The following is a 19,490-nucleotide window of genomic DNA, read 5'->3' as shown; positions in this document are numbered from 1 at the left end:
GGGCGCACCAGCAGCCCGCCACCTTTGCCTAGAATGGGGACAGAGGGCTGGGGGGCTGTAGGGAGGAGTCGGGGGCTGGGTGGAGGCTGCCCTCCCCTGCAGTTTCTCATGATTTTTCTCTCCAAGGGTCTTCAAGGAGAGCGAGGCCTCAGGGGCCTGACAGGAGAGAAGGGGGAACCGGTAAGCGGAGGCAGCAGGGGGTGGAGGTAGATGAAGAGCCCTGGGGAGACGGAGGTTGGGCCCCCTGGGATGGCTGCTGGGTGGAAGATGGGAGGTGGACTCCTTCTTCTGAAACTCTTTGCCCCTCAGCCCTGATTCCCTCAGTATTGGGGGATCCCTCAGGATAAAAGGAAGTTGATCTCCATGTGCCCTGACTCCCTATAAGGGGCAAACACCTCCATCCCTGGGGACTTTCTCCCTCCCTCTTCCTGCAGCGTTCAGCATGTCCCTTCCACTGCCCCCACCTGGGTCCTCATCATTCCCTGTCCTGGGCCTTCTCCTCTGGCTCAGCTCCGCTAGAAAGTGACAGGGACTGCTCTGGAGGGAGCAGTCTCAAGCAGTCAGCATCCAGGACTGTGGTGGCGATCACAGCCGAGGGGAGCTGGGTCTGGGGGAAATGGCCCAAGGTGGTGGCTGTAACCGGGGCACCTGCTGAGGGGCAGCTCCAGACTGTCGGGCCTTGGCCGCCCTCATAGCCAGGGATGGGGACAGAAATGTTGGGGGGCTGGTCCATCATGTCTCCCTTTCTCTGCAGGGTCCTCCAGGGCAACCTGGCTACCCAGGTGCCATGGGCCCCCCGGGACTGCCTGTGAGTAAGGGGAGCCGGGTCTGGGGGTCCCCGAGCCGTGGGGTGGTGATCAGGACCGGCCCAGGCTTGGGCATCCTCAGCGGGCTCCCTCCTTTCCGAGCATTTCAGCTGGTGTCTCTGCCAGGCTGTCCGTCCAGAGCAGCCCCCACCCCATAAGCCCCCTTGGTGGTGGAGCTTGGCCTCCCTCTCCGCTTTGGGGGGCCCACCACAGTCGCTGCACATCAAGGGCCAGACTCTCAGAACACCCGGAGCCTCCCAGACTGGGAGAGGACAGAGGTCTGCCTCCCCGGGGGCGGGGGAGAGTTGGGGAGATCCCGCGGAGGCGCCTGTTAGGTGGACGTGCCCCCCCCCCCGTTCCACTGAGTGGCGGTGGGAGGCTGCAGAGGCGCCCCCGCTCCGCTCTGCTCCGGGAGCAGCCCACCCCTCTGGCCCCCCAGCCTCGCCCGGGGCCCCTTCTGCGTCTAAGTGCCAGTCTGTGTGCCAGCTGCAGTCTCCACCCCTCGCATCGGCGCCCGTCGCGGGCGGACCACGGAGCTAATTCCCTCTCTCTTTGCTGCCTGTCAGGGCATCAAGGGGGAGCGCGGCTACGGGGGCTCCCCGGGAGAGAAGGGAGAATCGGTGAGTGCGGGAGGGCGGCTCCCTCCGCGGGGGCGGGAGGAAGGGCTTCAAATGGCTGGTCCCTGTCTGCCGCCTGGAGAGCTTCCCAGCCGCCCCTGAACGGGAGACGTGACCCCGGCCCCCCTGCCCCGTGAGTCGCTCCAGCTGCGTCTCAAGCAGTCAGCGCTGCTCGCTGGTTGCTGCAGGGGCGGAAGCTGCGAGGAGGAGAATCCCGGCAGGTTTCGTGGAGACTGGCCGAGGGGCTGCCTGGGGGGAGGGGGCCAGAGTCAGCGGGCAGGGGACCTCCTCCCACCCCCCCAACGCCTACAGGCTGGAGAGCCAGGCCCCAGACTCTGGACCCCACTCTGCCGCCCGACCTGTCCCCAGCCCCACACTGAGCACTGGAGCAGGGGCGGTCATCAGATGGGGACACGGAGGCTCACAAAGTGACGTGGCTCACCCAGGGTCCTGCAGCTAGTTAGTGAACTAGGGCCGAGCCTGGACTTGAACCCAAGTCTGTGACAAACCTCTCAAGGCTTTGTCTTACCTTCCCCCTCACACATGCTGGTGAGGCCCCGATGGGATGCAGCAAACCCCACTGTGCATTTATTCAATAACGAATCTTTCTCGTGGGCCTTCTGGGTGCCAGGCTCTGTTCTGGGGATGCCTTGGTGGATAAAACAGGCAGTTGAGCCCCTGGTCCTCAGGGAGCTCACGTTCCAGTGGGCCAGGTAGAGAACAGATGAGTAAACAGCTACATATAAATTATGAGAGATAGGACCGGTGGAGAAAATCAAGCCGGGTAAGGAGCTGGAGCCATGAACGGGAAGCATTAGACAGAGGGTCAGGGAGGCCTCTCTGAGGGGGTGGCATTTGAGCTGAGCCCTGAATGGAGCTGCGGGGGTGTGTGGGAGCACAGACGACCAGCACATGGTTGTCTGTGCTGGGGAATCCCAGAGGGAGAAGCCACGGGTGAGGGTACCTCAGGGACAGATTCGAGCCATCGAATGATTTGGTAAGGTTTCAAGAGACCTAGAAATGGTGGGGGATGGTGGGCATTCTAGGTAGAGGGGACAGTTGTGCAAATGCTCAGTGGTATGATTGTATAGTGTTCAGGGAACAGCAGTCTGACCAAGCCAGGCAGAAGATAAGGAAAGGGGAGGGAAGTGAAGCAGGGAAGGGTGGTTGGTATCAGATCACAGGATGCCTCAAAACCCAGCATTCAGTTGGCAGAGGGGAGCCATGGAGGGTGTTGGAACAAGAGAGTATTATAATCAGAGCTGTGTTGAAGCAGAGGAGATGGCAGCCTCTTGCTGGCTGGGTTAGAGCAAACCAAGAGATGGCAGAACTAGTTAAGAGGCTGGTTCAGTAGCTCAGGCAAGGGAAGGGAAGCCTGAACAGAGCAGGGGGAGGAATCCTGCAGCTTAGAGGGGCGTCCCACCACATCCCTGCCTCTGCTCTGTGCCCCGTCCCCTGCCCCATCCTCTGATCTCCCACCTCCCCCAGTCAGAGTGACTGATTCTGCTCCTTTGTGTCACCAGGGCCCACCAGGATCTGAAGGCCTCCCAGGTCCCCCAGGCCCAGCAGTGAGTGGGGAAGGGGACAGGGAGATGTGGACATGGGGATCCCTGATCCTGCCCTGGGGTCTGGGGACCGGAAGGTTGGGTTCTAGATGCATTGTTCTCTGTGGTGACAGGGTCCCCGAGGAGAGCGAGGACCCCAAGGGAACTTGGGTGAGAAAGGTGACCAGGTGAGTGGTGGCAGGGCCCTATCTAGCTGTCCTCCCCCTGATGGTCACCCTCATGTACGGGGTGGGGGAGGGGGCACAGTGACCAGCCTTGCCTCCCATCCCCCACCATCCTTGAGTTGTAACCTCTCACGGGGTGGGGGAGGGGGCACAGTGACCAGCCTAGCCTCCCATCCCCCACCATCCTTGAGTTGTAACCTCTCACGGGGTGGGGGAGGGGGCACAGTGACCAGCCTAGCCTCCCATCCCCCACCATCCTTGAGTTGTAACCTCTCACCTCGTGCCCAGAGCCTCACCTGCTGGCCATCTGGGGCAGAGCGGAGGACAAGGCCCATGACCTGAGGCAGCCTCACGCTGTCATTCTTCCCACCTGGGTAGCCAGGCAGGAGAGAGAGGTGGCACAGCCAACTGTCCTTTTCTTTCTTCCCCTAGGGATTTCAAGGCCAGCCAGGCTTTCCAGGCCCACCGGTGAGTGCACACACAAAGCCAGCTCTGTCCGATGTGATCCCATCTGCGAGGGGCAGGCCTGGCCAGGCCAGGCTGGGTGAGGGTGGGCCTAGGGAGGGGAGGGAAGAGGCACGGGAAGAACGGAGGCATGGCCTGGGGTGCCAGGCCTGATTCCAGGAGCCAGGACCTGGGGAGCAGGGCCTCCTGGGTGGGCCCCAGCCCAGCCGCCCAGCCAGACGTAATGCTCCTGGGTGGTGTTTCTGGGAAGTCAAAACGCATCACATTAACAGTGGTGAAACACACCCAGGAGGAAGAAGGGAGGGGAGCTGCTTTCCAGCCCCGCTTGCATTCCTGCCTGCTTCTTTGTTGATTTAGGGTCCCCCTGGATTCCCAGGCAAAGCTGGAGCACCTGGCCCACCTGGCCCCCAAGCGGAGAAGGTGAGCAGGACCCCACGTTGGCCACAGTCACAGCTCTGAGCCGTCAGAAATTCAAGGACTAATTCAGTTACATCAAGGGTGGGCAAAGAGACCTCCAGGATGAGCCCAGCAACTGCTGTAGGGCAACAGGGCCGAGGCAGACCAGTGGGCCCCTAGGGCTGACAGCTGGGCCCAGGATGCCCACTGGCCTCTGTGCCGCCGAGGTTCCCACCCAATGGGAGAGTGTGGGTGGGGAGGAGGCAGAGGGGTGTAGTGAGAGGTGGGCCACTAGATGCGACAGGCCAGCCCCGGCCAGATGCAGCTCCTCCAGGGGAGGGCGAGGAGTTGAGGGAAGGAGGGAAGCACATCCAAGACTGGGCTCCCTGGGCCCTTCAGCAGGAGGAGGTCTGGGCACTTGCCTTCTGGGTCTGACAACAGCAGGAAAGAAGAGTGGGCCTCCTGGGAAGCCATGCTCAGGGTGTCCCCAAGGGCCAGAGAGGGCAGGCGTGGCCTGTGACCTGGTGACAGGGTAGGAAGGAGCAGCAGCTGGGGAGCCCCCGCACTGGCCGCTCCTGGGTTTGCCTAGATAAACTTTGGGACTAGCTCCGCCTTGCTCTGGAGGCTGACATCCTTGTCTCAGCCCATCCTCTGGGCTCTCTAGATGTGACAGGTGGGCAGTGTAATGAGGCCCCAAATTGACTTCTAAGCTTGGGGTAGGGGGATCATAGCCCACAGGGAGGGGCAGGAGATCTTCAGCTTCTTGGGGAGCCCCTTTCCTCTGAAAGCTGGAAAGGACTTCTAGAAGGGCCACCTTGGTCTAGGTTCTCACTGTTCGGGTGAGGAAATGAAGCCCAGAGAGGCTGGGGGCATCCGTCAAGCCCCTGGCTGTGTCCCCCCACCCCAGAGCCAGCACCTATCAGCTATGGTTGAAGCAGTGGTGGGTGCCACCTCCCTTCTCTTCTCTGTGGGGCACCTGAGTGGTGGCCCCTGCCAGAGTCTTCCGTGCTGCCTCTGTGCCCGGGTGCTGCTTGCTCTCCTTAGGCCGGTCATTGCAGACACTCCCAAACCTCTGGCCAGCGGTTCTCCATCCTGACTCCCTGTGGGGCTGCCATTTCCTGGGGCTGTGCTGACCCCTCCTGGTAGCTGGTGGCATGGCAATGCCACCCAGAGCCCTTTCCCGCCCCCCACTCTGTGGGGTCTCTAGCTGGATCCCTTCCCCTTGGTGACCCCCACAGCCACTGCTCCAGGGCAGCCACCCTCTCCCCACTGGGGAAATGCTGCCGCCTCCCCACTTAGCTACCTGCCTCCCCCTCTCTTCTCCGATAAACATTCGAATTCACACGTTCACTCTCATCATTCCCCTGCTTTGAACCATCAGTGGCTCCCCAGTGCCCATAGTGGTGTTTTCAGACTTTATTTTGTAGTCCCCAAGGCTTTTTGTCACACAAAATCTCATATGAACGCTCAATCTATAAAACAGATGCAAGTGGAGCTGCTCTGGCTAAGGCAAGGGTAGGGGTCCTGGAGTCCCACCCCCTTGGCCTCTGCTTTGTGCCCCCAGCCTCTCCAGGCTCCTCTAGGAACCCCCAGGCCCCGAGAAGTACAGTTTGAAAACTAACAGTCTGTTTAATAAAATCTAGTACAGGGTTTCAGGGCCCTCCTCCGGTCTCCTCTCCGCACACCCCCTCCCATCACACGGGCTCCCCAGACACCCCAGCTAGACCTCCATGTGAACACCTCCAAATCTTTTTTTTTTTTTTTTGTGGTATGCGGGCCTCTCACTGTTGTGGCCTCTCCCGTTGCGGAGCACAGGCTCCGGACACGCAGGCTCAGTGGCCATGGCTCACGGGCGCAGCCGCTCTGCGGCATGTGGGATCTTCCCGGACCGGGGCACGAACCCGTGTCCCCTGCATCGGCAGGCAGACTCTCAACCACTGTGCCACCAGGGAAGCCCACCTCCAAATCTTTATCCTTCTCTGAAGTCCTCTGTGGCATGCCCTTTTCTCCTAAACCTACCCAAATCCCAGCCGTCCTTCAGAGCCCAGCACCTGCTAACTCTTCTGTGACACTTTCCCTGCCCCCGGCCAGAGTGAGCTGCTCTCTGTCCCCAGCTCCCAGGGCCCCTTACTCACACAAGGCAAACAGACTGTTGCAATGCCCTTGATGGTCCTGGGCCTGTGACTCTGGCTGGACTGTGAGCTCCTCGAGGGCAGGGCCCACCCTTTTTCCATCTGGGGGAATCAGAGGCCACATAGTGCTTGGCACCTTGCTGGGATCAATGTGAATTGAATGTGTGCCCTCACTTCAGCCCACATTACTGAGCACCCACCAGGCCAGTCCTTGGTCAACCCTGAGGAAGGCGCTGGACCCAATAGGCTCTGTTTCTTCCTCGTGGAGCAGTGCAGAAAGGGGGATGCTTGGCAGATGAAGACAGATTTTCATGGGGGAGTGGTGTGTGGGATACAGTTAGGCCAGAACCGAGCTGGGGTTCGAAGCCAGCTGTCCTGACTTCCAGTAGTCACCAGCCCCTGTGGCCGGGGTCTCTTGTCCTGCTGGTGTGTGTCAGGGGGAGGGAGGGGGGCAAGGCCCCCCTGACTTTGCTGGGGGGCTCATTTCCAGGGCAGTGAAGGGATTCGAGGTCCATCAGGCCTGCCTGGTCCCCCTGGACCACCAGGATCTCCCGGGATTCAGGTGAGCATGTGCCCACTTAGCCTGACAGGTGTGTGTGTGTATGTGTGTGTGCTCATGCACGCATGTGTGTGTGTCTGTGTTTTAGGGGCAGGAGTTGGGTGAGGAGTGGAGGGGGTGAAGGGAGTGGAGGGGGTAAAGAGGGTGGAGGGGCTGGGTTAGGCCTCCCACCTCCTAGGGCTCCAGCACAGGCGTGCAGGAATGCCTTTTTCCCATTTCCAGGGCCCTGCCGGTCTGGATGGTCTGGATGGCAAGGACGGCAAGCCTGGCGTGAGGGTGAGATGGTGGGCCCAGGAGGGCACCCCCTTCCTTCTCCTTCCTTCTCCAAGAGCCAAAGTCAAGGCAACCCTGATGAAGGGAGTTGAATTCCACTGCCCCACACCTCTTTCAGGAGGTGCCCCACCTTTCCTCGGTCTGCCTCTCACCACACCCCACTTCTCTGATGGCACCAGAGCCCCCTGGCTTCTCTGTTCTCCCAGTTGCCTTAACCAGGTTGGATGAGCTGCGTCTCACCAAAGGCAGGCAGTGAAGGGAGTAAAGTTATACCCAGAAACTCAATCAGCTGCAGAAACTAGGCTGAGTGTCAGAAAGAATAGGCTGCAGACAGGGAAGGACTTGAGTGGCCCTGGCTCCTTGGATCTGATTTTGCTGGGGCATCTGAAAAGGATGGGGCCATGGCAAAGGGCAGAGCATCAAGGTCAACCCCCTTCTGACCCAAAAGAAGGAAAACTGAGGTTCAGAAAGGGACCAGGATTCACTCAGATTGCACAGCCAGTCAGAGGCTGAGCCTGGCTTGGAATCTTCCCTGTGCCCCACGTGACAATCCCTCCATCCTGGGAGAGCTGGGGGAGGGGCTGGAGAAAGGGGGAGACTGGCGAATGAGTGGGTACAAGCTGGACAAAGCTCTTGTCTCAGTGCCCCTGGTCTCTTTCCCTAGGGGGAACCTGGTCCTGCTGGCCCCCCCGGACTCATGGGACCCCCGGTAAGTTGTGCTTCAGGAAGGAGCTGGGAGCTGGGAGGTTCCTAAGCTGGGCGGGTGCCCTGATGGGTGGGGCAGCTCAAATCCACATCCCCTGTGGACATGTTATGACTTTGGGTGGATTTGACTTGTTTAACCTGAGGAAAGAGGAGTGGCAAGTGGCCTCTGCTTGAGGTGAGGGACGTGGCAACTCCTGCTTTTTCTTCCAGGGCTTCAAGGGAAAACCGGGCCATCCCGGCCTCCCAGGACTGAAGGTAAGGGCCTGGTGACTTCTGCCAACCGGGTTTTCTCGGCTTTTCTCAAGGTCTGACCCCGGGCAGATGCGGCAGTCTAGCCGGAGTGGAGTGCCACCTGATCCTTGGCTAAGATGCCATCCCAGCATCCAGGCCTTCTGAGGCCACCGGTGCCTGGCAGACTGGGTTGGAGCTTTGCCATCTGCCAGCCCGAGGGCATCAGAGAGCCCCTGGCCGAAGCCGGGGCATGTGGCAGGACTCCTCTGATGTGGGGTCAGCTTGGGGTGTGGGAGCCAAATGGAGGTCTGGTGAGCCTCAGCTGCCCCTCTCTCCTCCAGGGTGACTGTGGAAAGCCTGGTCCCCCGGGCAGCAGTGGCCGCCCCGGAGCAGAGGTAAGGGCCCGGGGTCTGTGCATGCTGCCTTTAGATAGCCCTTGGGTTCTGCTGAGTCCAGGACACAGCCACTTCCTCCCCCTTCGCTGGCAAAGTTGCAGCCTCCTTTCCTTGCTTTCTGGGGGGAGGTTTTGCCCAACACTGCACATCTTGACCCTCCTTCCCTTAAGTTTATAACCGGTTTCCTCTCCCTACGGGCTCTACCTTCCCCCTCCAACCATACTCATGGGCAGGGCTGGTCCCCTTTGCCCGGAAGGCTTAGGCCTAGAGGCCAGGGCTCAATGCAGCTCTTCTGGCCATTGGTGTTCCACCTGCTGTGCTCAGCGTTCTCCTACCTCACAGCCTGTGTGCGTAAGTCTGTTTCTGTGTTGTTTCTTCCTCTTTCTTCCTCCTGTAGGGTGAGCCTGGTGCCATGGGACCCCAGGGAAGACCCGGCCCCCCTGGCCACGTTGTGAGTTAATCTGTTTTCGTCTCTGTCTCTGTGAGAGTTCAGACTGTGTTGGGCTGGGTGGTGGTGGGCAAGCTGGTGATGACCCGAAAGAACTGACCGCAGCAGCAGTGCCAGCCATGTAGAGCAGTAAGGGGCTCTGGGCTCACCCATCCAGTGGTTCCCCGGCTTTTCGCCATTTTCTGATTTTCTGGGCACATTCGAGTTTGCTTATCAAACAAAGATCATTCAGTTATTCAACAAGTAATTATTGAGCACCTGCTCCACACCAGGCACTGTTTCAAGCCCTGGGCTATGGTGATGAGTGAGATAGACAAGGTCCCCTGATCCCAGAGCTTCCACACAGGCACAGCAAACAGATTAACATGGAAGGATCAGGCGGTGATGTGCTGTCATAGGGAGGGCCTGGGGGGCGACTTTACGGGAGAAGTGGCCTTTGAGCAGAGGCCCAAATGACAAGAAGGAGCCAGCTGTCGAGCAGTCTGGTGGAAGAGCATCCTGGCAGGGGTGCATCTGCTGCAAAGGGCCTGAGGCAGGGAGGGCTTGGGGAGCCCCAGAGTCAGCGTGGCGGGAGTGGAGGTCCGAGGAGGGTGTGAGCGGGAACGGGAAAGCTGAGCTGGGAGAGGACGTGTTGCAGATGGTGGAGGACCTCGGGGGCATGGGCAGGAGGGGGAGGGTGCGCAAACGACAGCAGGGGTATCAGCGGAGGGATGATGGCGGTGGAGCTGGTGGCAGTGGACAGATCCCGCAAGTGTCTGGAGGTAGATAGAGGACTTGCTCGTGACCTGGATGGGGAGGGGGCAGGAGGCGGTAGAAGGAGAGGAATCAGGGATGACTCCTGTTCGGTTCGGCTCGGGCAGCTGTGTGAGTGGGTGGTGTATTTACTGAGAAAGGGTGACTTGGAGAGGATGTTTATTAAGCAATGATGGCTTTCCCGTCCACTTTGCTCATCTGTAACACAGATGACTGCCAGTGGGCGCCTTTGATCAGTGTGACCATGCCGAGCTGGTGGGGTTCCAGAGAGCCCTGTTGAGCCTGGCTGTACACTTTCCAGAAGGCTTTTGGAAATGTTAAGAATATTGAAGAACCCCCAAAAAGGAATTCTCGGGTCCTCATTACTATTTTTATGGATCTCAAGGTGTCCAGAGACCTTGGATTGGGGACCCCAGGTCTAGTCCCATCCCCTCCACGTTACAGATGAAAGAAGGAGTCACACACTCTGAATTGTGTCCACATCGGAGACCTCCTGGGCGGTTGGGGGTGTGTCCTCTTCCCACCTCTGTCCATCCAGCCCAGCCCCCTGCTGTATGCCAGTCTCAGTGCTGGACATTCCTGCCTTAGGAGGCTTGAGATGAGTAGAACAGAGCCTGTGCCTCTGGAACTTTCCATCTGGGAGCATGGAGGGAAGTGCTCTGAGAGAGACCTGTGTGCCCTGGGGTTCAGAGAAAGTGTAGCTCCGACCACCAGGGCGGTGACGTTTGAGCTGAGCCTCAGGGGCAGGATGTGGAGAGATGGGGCAGGCCGGAGCCCTCCTGCGTGTTTCAGGTTCATCGCCCTCCAGCGGTAGGTGAGCGGCAGGAGACCAGGGAGCTTGGGGCTTCTCTGCGAGGACGTTGGAGTTGGTGCTGAGCCCTTGCCCCTCAGCCCCCGGCTGCGCAGAGGAAAGCTCCTGGTCTCTGCTCTTCCCAGAGAACAGAAGGAAGGCGGCAGGGGGTGGGGGGCGGTACTCAGAAGACCCCCAGGCCCACGTACCATGTACCTTACTCCCTCTGCACTTGGCTCTGGCTCCCAGATCATCCCCTCTGTGCGGGCCGCAGAGGTACCACTCGACCTGCGGCAGGCATGAGGGTCTTGTGTGTTCAGGGCCCCCCAGACCTCAGCTCTGGCACAGGTCAAGTGCAAGAGCAGAAGGAAGGAGGGTTTGGGGAAGAGAATGGAGCAGTCACAACAAGGTTAGGGCGTGTTCTTGCTGTTGGTCCTTCGCTGCCTCCGGGGCCTTATTACTGGAGCCTCTTTCCATCCCACTGACGTGGCTCTCTTTAGGGGCCCCCGGGTTCTCCAGGCCAGCCAGGCCCAGCTGGGATCTCTGCAGTGGTGAGTGGTGTGCTCCCCTTGTCCCTCCCTCCCCGGAGTTTGGCCCTGCTCTGCTGCAGGCTCCTTGAAGAGGGAGCCGGGTGGGGTGGGGAGTGAGGGCTGGAGAGCAACGTGTCCCCAGCCCCCCTCCTTCCCTGGCATCGGCCTCTCCTGCGTCCAGACATCTCCCTCACTGGCCTGTGGTGAAGACCTTTGGAGAAGCCTGGAGGCCATCCCAGGGTCCTTCTCCAAGTTCAGGCAGCGCCACCTCCCCGTGTGCGGCCTTAGGGTGGGGGCTGTGGTCCCTGGCGCACAATGTCTGCCTCTGGCTGCAAGGGGTTCACTCTTCCCTCTCACCATCCCCGTCTTTTTCCCTAGGGCCCAAAAGGAGACCGAGGATCCACTGGAGAAAGGGGCCTTTCAGGTCTTCCAGGCCAGCCTGGTTCCCCTGGACACCCTGGCCCCCCGGTAAGACCCTACATCTTGCAGCACAGCCCGGGGGAAAGGGCCAGTGGGCTTTGTCAGTTGCGCGCAGCCCTGCACTTCCAGGGTCTCCAGGGAAGGGGAGGCATTTAGCACGGACGATGGCAGCTCGGAGATTGTGCCTGAGGATCACGTCCTATTTGGAAGGAAGGACAAGCTGTACGAGCCAGCACTGGGCCGACCACACAGCAGACCGCTGCTTCCAGCCGTGCTCCGCTGTACAGATCCTCCCACTAGGTGTCGGACAGGGGAGACTGGCCCCTGTTCCACCCCCGCCCCCTCCCCAGGGGAGCTTGTTGGCAACCACAGAAAACCTGTAAATGTCAGGCACCAGAAACGCTGTGCTACTGCTGGAGCTCTTGCAACAGCTCAGAAACCACTCCTTAGTTTCAGCTAGAGTTTATACTAAGAGCTGTGATATATTGGTCACTGACAATGTGCTGAATGATGACCTACGTGCTTGACATTTTGTCATTTAATCTGTACCGCAACCCTATTTAGTAGGTCTGATTGTCCCCATTTTACAGATGAGGAAACCAGGGCTCAGCAAGGTTAAGTAGGTTGTCCAGAGTCACACAGCTAGTGAGTAGAAGAGGCTGCCTGACTCCAGAACTTGCATCCGGAGCCACTCTGCGATACTTTATCTTTCAAAGGTTCCAGACAGGTGGCCACATCAGGTGGAACTGACTGCCAGTCTCAGGGATGAAAAATCTCCCCGAGGACTGAGGCAGGGACCCAGGTCTCCTAGCCCCCAGGTCAGGGTGTTTTCCACCCAAGCAGACTTCCTTCTGGGGAGCAGTAGCAATGCCCCTGGGGCTGGTGCCCTGGAATGGGGTGGATGACTCTAGCCCATGCAGGAGTAATCGGTCGGCCCATCTGCCAAGAGGGCCGAGTCTTGCCTCCCACTCATCTGATTCCTGCTGCGGACCCTGGGCAGGCAGGTCCCGCCAACCCTCCATCCCTCCTGCCTACAGGCTCAGGAGCCTCCAGGGTCCCCGGATGAATCTGTCAGTTGCCTTGCAGTCACAGAGTCCTCTTCCCCAGCCTCCCACTAGAAATGGGCAGGGCCCTGAAGGCAGCCTCTCCTGTTTTGGGGAGGGAGCGGACACTGAGGCTGCCCTGGCCGATCTCTGGGACCTCATCAAGGCCAGAGATTCAGAGTTCACACCTTCATTCAGCAAACATTGAACATATACACAGAGCCAGGGAATGTGCGAGATGCCAGGATTTCAAGCAAAGAGCAGGGCAGGCGCAGTCTGCTCTTCCCCCATAGAGCTCAGTCAGTGGGGCGGCTGGGAGCAGGCTGGAGGGTGGGATGGGGTCTAAGTTTCCACAGCCTGTGCCTGGAGTGTCGGGGGGAGGTGGGGAGGATCATGACTCCTCGGTGGAACTGGGGCTGGCCATGCCTGGTGGGCGAGGTGAGGCATGAAATGCCCACCTGGGTTGGCACTCACCACAGCTCCATTGCTCTCTACTCCCCAGGGTGAACCTGGTGCAGATGGTGCAGCTGGCAAAGAGGTACCGTTGTGCTGGGCTTCTCCTTTTCTCTTCGGGATGCTTCTTCTTGCTTTTAGCTTTGCCCTGACCCCTCTTCATTCATTCAGTAAATGCTCCCTGTACGCACAGACTATTTCTGGACAGATATACAGGAAACCGGTGCCTTTGTTCTTCTGGGGAGAGGGATTGGGGACTAGGGGAAAAGGATGAGAGTGAGCCTTGTTTTTCACTCTTTTTTTTTTTTTTTTTTTTTTTTTTTTACCATATACTTGGTCAAAAAGAGCCAATAATAATAATAAGACTCCAAATAAACATTTCTTGGGCACCGGCTCTAGCCGGGCCCTCCCTTTCATTCTGACTTCTCACCTCTTTTTGTCTGTGACGAGAGACCCAACCAACATGATCATACACGGCCACACCCCAGGAACATGAGTCTCCCTTCCAGATGTCCCCGCTCTTGTTGGCAGGGAGGTTGGCATCCTTTCTCACACAGAGCCCAGTGGACACGGCCTGGGGACCTAACACTGTGGGAGGTCCTTTCACGGCACCTGTCTTTCCTGGACAGCTTGGAGATGCTGCCCAGACTTGATCCCTGACTTTTGCTTTCTTCTAGGGACCCCCTGGAAAACAAGGAATCTACGGACCCCCTGGTCCAAAGGTGAGTAGGCACTGGCCGGGTTTGAGAGGAGAAGCTCATGAGTTGATTAAGCCCAACTCTAAGCTCTGACTTTAGCCATGGAGAGGAGACACAGGAAGGCCAGTGGGCAGGGGAAAAAGTGGGCAGAACTTGGAGCAGCCTCATCTCTGACAGCTTCTCACGTGGGGCTGTTCCAAGGTTCATTGACTCCTGATTGATTGATTGATTCATTCATTCATTCTGCGAGCATCTGCTTGGCCTTGCTTACCCGCCAGGCCCTCTGTCCTAGCCTTGGGCAAACAGAGGTCCCTGAACAATAGGTGCCCACTTAGTCCAGTCACACTTACACTGGAGCGTGGCAGGTTTTACCGAAGAAGATTAGACGTAGCACCGTGGGATCAGAGGGAGGGAGCAATCAGCTCAGCCTAGGGCGTCAGGGAGGCTGCACAGAGAACAGGGACATTTCAGCTGAGTAGGAGGAGTGCACCGTGGAGAGAGGAGGGGAAGGCAGTCCAGGCAGGGAGGACTAAGACACATGGCCGAGTCAGAATTATAACCAGTGAGGTGTGGCTGGAGGTGCAACGAGGCTGGAGAAGATGTGGTCAGGACCGCATCATGCATGGCCTTGAATGCCTGGCCAAGGAACTAGACCTTTGTCCTGAGGGCAGTTGGGAGCCATCAGAATTTCTAAGTAAGAAGTAACAACATGAAAACTGTCCTTTAGAAGGACTGCTTTGGGGGCAGCGACATGGGGCAACCTGTCAAGATCCTGTGGCCACAGTCCAGAGGGAGACGCTGGGGGCCAGGTAGGGGGCTGAAGACAGGAGCAGATTGCTGAGACATCGTGAGGTAGACTTGACAGCACTCTGCAATGCTGGACTGTGACTCCCTGTCCTTGTAGGGTGACCCGGGACCTTCAGGGCAGAAGGGCCAGGCAGGGGAGAAGGGACGAGCTGGCATGCCTGGCGGGCCTGGCAAGAGTGGCTCCATGGGACCTTCTGGGCCGCCGGGCCCTGCAGGAGAGAGAGGCCACCCTGGATCTCCGGGACCTGCAGGGAGCCCTGGCCTGCCCGGGGTGCCTGGCACCATGGTAAGATGGGGAGGCTGGCAGCCATGGGCACTGGCCCACAGAGCAGGCATGCGGGGTAGAGCGTGGACCATTTTAGAAGCTCTTGCTGACACTCTACAGGAAAGAGCATGACCCCCTTATGGGTGGTTCTTAACTGTGTGGGCGAGTTGAGGGGATTGGGGACCCTTTCCCCAGAAAAATGCACTGACTCTCGGAATGTTTTGTACCACTTTAGGGGGTTAGGACAGTGGGTTAAGTATCTGTGGGAGGCTCCTGGGACCCTTGCCTCCCTCCCCATCCTTTACTTCCATGAAGTCCATCCCCAGGGGAGATGAGCCCCAGGCTTGGAAGTATAATTGAGGCAGGTTTCTTCTCTTTCCTCAGGGAGACATGGTAAATTATGATGAAATCAAGAGGTTCATCAGACAAGAGATCATTAAAATGTTTGATGGTAATTGGCAGCTGGCTGGGTGGCAGTGGGTGCTGCTCGCCCTTCCCAGCTGCTTCTCCTCCCTGCCCCGGCCTCCTTTTCCTTAAAGCTCAATATCCACCTCCCCCCCACACCTGCTACTTACCTTGCTCTCCCACTTACAGGCATATGTTCAATTAGGCTTCAGCCTTTCCTGCCACCTGCTCTGTTCAGAGACAGAATGATTCCCTCCTGCCCTCCCCAAGCCCCCGCTGGAGCAGACGAGAAAATTGATATCAAATGAGTCTGCATAGAGTGAGCTCTAAATAAAGGGGCAAGCAGCAGCTCTAAGAAGGCTGCTGTGGTTTCATTTTAAGCTTTTTTTCCTGTTCATTTTTTTGTCCAACATTGACAGGCTAGGGACTGGGGAAAACATGGACCTTTCCGGAAGGGACTAGACATCCTGCTTGGGAAGCAGACCTTGAATGCCAAGCAAGGAGTCTAGACTTTATTCTGAAGCCAGTGGTGAACTCAGGAAGGCCATTGGAGAAGAGAGATGCTGTAATCAGATCTGTGCTTCAGGAAGCTCACGGTGGAGAGCGAGGAGTGAGGTGGGGCTAGGGCACAGGAGACCACTTAAGAGATCCACCCACACATTCCTTGCTCTGACATCCCTCTGAAGAAAGGCTGTCTTGGATTCCATGCTGGGGGCCTGTCTGTAGCATCTGCAGTCGTTCTGAGTCCCTGGGGGGCACCCTGTGACCTGTCCCTGACCTTTCTTACAGAGAGAATGGCTTACTACACCTCCAGGATGCAGTTTCCCATGGAGATAGCAGCAGCTCCAGGACGACCAGGGCCCCCAGGGAAGGAGGGTCCCCCAGGCCGGCCAGGTGCCCCGGGGTCACCTGGGCTCCCTGGTCAGATTGGCAGAGAAGGTCGGCAGGGCTTGCCCGGGTTGAGAGGTAGGTCTGCCGTCCGGTTACTGAGGTGCATACCTAGCTCTTGGGGGCAAACATGAGCATCGCATGAGGTCTGTTGTGAATATGGCATTTGCGTGTATACGTGTGTTTCAAATAATCCTACTGGGTGTGTCATTGTTCTACTCAGGGATGGGACCTCTTATTTTATTTCTTTTGTTCCAGGATTGCCTGGTACCAAAGGTGAAAAGGGAGACATTGGTGTTGGCATTGCAGGAGAAGCTGGTCTCCCCGGCCCCCCAGGTAGGAAAAGCCAGGCTTTGAGACCATGAACCTGGAGCAGTTGAGATGGCCTTTCTTTATGTTCCTTCTATAACATAGTTGTGTAGAACCTGAAGTAACCACAGGCCTATCAACCATCATTTAGAGTAATGCCACTGCGTGTAAAATACTCTACGAGGGCGTGTGTATGAGTGTGCATGGGGAGGGGGGCGGGTGTTGGGGATGCGGTGGAAGACCCAGTGCCTGCCCTCAAGTCCTAACCTGGGCTAGCACCACGCAGTGGAAGAGAGCTGGATGTGGTGGGGCCAGGGAATGCAAGTCCAGGTCCTGCTCATCCTCTTACTGGCTCTGTGACCTTGACGAGCCTAAGAGAGAAATGGCTAAAGCTTGATAGCCTGGCTCTGAGCTGTAGCTTCACCACTGACCAGGCGGGTGACATCTTTGAGCCTGCATCCTCGTCTCCAGAATGAGATAGTAGTTTCTTTCTCATGGAATTGTTGTGAAGATTCAATGAATAATGCAGAAAAAGCACTTGCCTTGTGCCTGGCACGTGGAAACTCTGAATAAAACTAGCCAGTAGTGTTATTGTTATCGCTAAACTAATGTAAGGATCAGATCAGGTCTTCATGAAAATATGGTGTAACCGGAGAAATATTTATCAAATGTAAGGTATTATTTACCATGACTATTATCTTTTCTTTTCTTGTGATCTGGGTTTCCTGATTTTCCTTCTCTGACTCCTTCCTCCCTAGGTCCTCAAGGTCCTCCAGGATACGGCAAGATGGGTGCAACTGGGCCGATGGGCCAGCAAGGCATTCCTGGCATCCCTGGCCCCCCAGGCTCCATGGGCCCGCCGGGCAAGGCCGGCCACTGTAACCCCTCTGACTGCTTTGGGGCCATGCCAATGGAGCAAGAGTACCCACCCATGAAAAACATGAAGGGACCTTTTGGCTGAAATCACCATTTCCATCAGATGAAGGACTCCATTGGGAACAAATGGCTAAAACTTATAGGATTCTGGATGGGTTGTGAATGTTTTGAGTTTTTAATTGCTATTAATATTTTTTTATCAATAAACAAAGAAACAAAACTATCTGAAATCTCACTTCCAGTGGGGTTTCTCTGGGGCTGCAGCTGCATCTCCCTGTCATCCTCCTCTTGTCACTTGGTCCCAGGGTCAAAAGAGGGCATTTCCTTCATCGTCTGTGGTCAACCAGTCAAGCTGTGGGATGCTGCTGTATAGGGGGCCCCCAGGTCAGCTCTACTCTCCAGATACTTCTGAGTCAACCTTTGGGCCTCTGGACCTTGTGTCCTATCCTTCATGGCACACTTCTCCAAGTCAGAGACGGGGCATCGCTCAGCCTCTTCCCATGGGTGAGCCAAAGGTGGGTTTGAAGACCCTGCTTGCAGCTGATAAAGGCCCCTCCCTATTTGCTTCCCTAAAGAAACCAGTGTTTGGTACCCCACCCACCTCTTCTTGGGTGTGACCCAAAGCCAATCCAGGTGCACCTTGGGAACTGCCACTTGCTGCTGAGGTGCATTCATGTGCCTGGCAGCACCTCCAAGCACGCACGGTCTCTTCTTGCTGCTCCAGTAATTCCATGATTAGAAAGCCTGTGCAAACAGGAGGAACGATAGGTCGCAGCCCCTGGCCCAGGCAACGAGGGACTGCTGCTTCTCCAGGAAATGACATGGAAACTCCTGCTTGTACCAGTGCGTGGCCCTGTCACCAGCTCTCCTGGACGGCGCATGACATCTTTTGTTATTCTTTGTTAATCTAGCTCGTGTGGTGCTTTTCCTGTACCTCTTAGTCTAGGCCTTCAGAAACAGATTGCATCAGTGCAAAGGGGTCATGGGCAAGCCACGATCAGATCTGAATTCAGTGTCCTCAAAGTCCACTGGGACTTTGGTGATCTATCTGCAGCCTCCTACTCCATATGTAAAAAGGCTAGGAAGAAAAAGAAAAAAAAGCAAGTTGAATATTACAGAAACGTTCTATCTCAAGCTTCTTCCTTTTCTGCTTTTCAGATCTCTTGTCCTGATGGGCTGGTTGCTCTGTGAGAAATCAACAGGGCACATCCAGAGGGACTTCCAAAGAAAGCCTTTATACTGGCCCCAGCTTTCTGGAAGGTTTATTCAAGTTGGATAAACTTCAAAGGGATCACAGAGCAGGCTGAGAAATGTACCCAGAGTCCAGATGCTTATCGAAACTGCCTGAAGCCTTCAAACTGGCCGTAAAATCTCTCCTGAGCTGGCATTTCCAGCACAGTTTTGAAAATTCCCTTCTCCCATTGAGCCCCAAATACTGAGAGCTTTTCAGAACCTTTGCCCTATTTTTTTTTCCTGCCAGGAGCAGAGGTGTGCCGATGGCCAGGGAAATGAAATCAGGCAGACTCCTGAGCATGCCAAGTGCCTCACGTGATGTTTCTAGATAAAGGAGCCAATTCTTATTTTACCTCTCACCAGCAATTCTCAGTTAACCCTGATTCTAACATAAAACATTAAAAAGAAAACTCATCCTCTTTGCACTGAAGTAGCAGCCGGTTTTGGACAGCGGATGAGGACAGATGTTAAAGTGCTCCCATTGGAAGGCCAGCTTCCTTTCCACCCAGTTAGTGAAGCACTAACCGATGATGGGCCTCATGATAAGGAGCACGTTGGTGTGAGTAGAAAGAAAGGGAAGCAAGGACCAGCTGTTGCATTGAGCAGGTTGGCTTTGAAGGCCAGAGGGGGAAAATCGCTATGAGGAAACATCAAACTCAAACCCTCTGAGGACCACCAGGGAACCAATCCTTACAGAGTAAATGATGTTTTCTTCACTTTTCTTCTTGAGTCAAATTCATACTACTCTTAGGGGGTTCTGCGACAGGCTAGGTTTAAGCTTTCATGATTTGAGTGTTTGTCTCCCTGGAGTTTGAAATTGCTGTATTCTCTTGGACCATGAAGAACCAGATGGAAAGCTGAATTTTATAGTCTCTGTTACAGTGGTCAGCAAAAAAAAAAAAAAAAAAAAAAAAAATCCATGGATTTTGCTGGTAAGTTCAGGAGCTGGGTAAACTTTTAGAGAAAGGAAGGAGGGGTGCACCCCTTCCCCTCCTTTCAGGCAGCTCTCTCACTTTCCCGCCTGTCTTCATTTCTTAGTGTAGTTATTCCAGGCTTTGAAGGCAACACACGGATCATTCAGATTGGCAATATCTAACTTGATGAGTCCATTTCCTCTTTCTACTTTGTGCTTGGAACTGTACCAGGCTCTGGGGATTCAGAGGCAAACTAGACAGACAGGATCCCTGCCTCCACAGTGTCTAGGGGGAGAGCAGAGAGTTAAACAAGCAGTTACAATAACGTGGGATGATGGGGCAGTACCAGG

General features: G+C 56.5%; 1 protein-coding gene across 1 annotated transcript in view; it reads left to right on the top strand.

Annotated features, from left to right (window-relative positions):
* The window catches only part of COL16A1 (collagen type XVI alpha 1 chain), a gene marked incomplete at its 5' end in the record, with an annotated part of 48,848 nt that extends 31,586 nt beyond the window's left edge, over positions 1-17,262 (top strand). Inside the window, 22 exons of the mRNA XM_079698549.1 lie at positions 127-180; positions 755-808; positions 1,373-1,426; positions 2,947-2,991; positions 3,102-3,155; positions 3,585-3,620; positions 3,975-4,037; positions 6,636-6,707; positions 6,927-6,980; positions 7,642-7,686; positions 7,893-7,937; positions 8,255-8,308; positions 8,706-8,759; positions 10,800-10,850; positions 11,208-11,297; positions 12,795-12,830; positions 13,423-13,467; positions 14,348-14,536; positions 14,900-14,966; positions 15,710-15,886; positions 16,067-16,144; positions 16,876-17,262. Coding sequence (XP_079554675.1) covers positions 127-180; positions 755-808; positions 1,373-1,426; positions 2,947-2,991; positions 3,102-3,155; positions 3,585-3,620; positions 3,975-4,037; positions 6,636-6,707; positions 6,927-6,980; positions 7,642-7,686; positions 7,893-7,937; positions 8,255-8,308; positions 8,706-8,759; positions 10,800-10,850; positions 11,208-11,297; positions 12,795-12,830; positions 13,423-13,467; positions 14,348-14,536; positions 14,900-14,966; positions 15,710-15,886; positions 16,067-16,144; positions 16,876-17,078 — 1,620 coding nt within the window. The 3' untranslated portion in view covers positions 17,079-17,262. The remainder of the gene's footprint in view (positions 1-126; positions 181-754; positions 809-1,372; positions 1,427-2,946; positions 2,992-3,101; positions 3,156-3,584; positions 3,621-3,974; positions 4,038-6,635; positions 6,708-6,926; positions 6,981-7,641; positions 7,687-7,892; positions 7,938-8,254; positions 8,309-8,705; positions 8,760-10,799; positions 10,851-11,207; positions 11,298-12,794; positions 12,831-13,422; positions 13,468-14,347; positions 14,537-14,899; positions 14,967-15,709; positions 15,887-16,066; positions 16,145-16,875) is intronic.
* Between the last annotated feature and the right edge of the window lie 2,228 nt (positions 17,263-19,490).

The sequence above is a fragment of the Hyperoodon ampullatus genome (genome assembly GCF_949752795.1).
Source record: "Hyperoodon ampullatus genome assembly, chromosome: 2".
Classification (NCBI taxonomy): Eukaryota; Metazoa; Chordata; class Mammalia; order Artiodactyla; family Ziphiidae; genus Hyperoodon; species Hyperoodon ampullatus.
The sequence above is the reverse complement of the archived record's forward strand: the minus strand, read 5'-3'. Positions and strand labels throughout refer to the sequence as shown.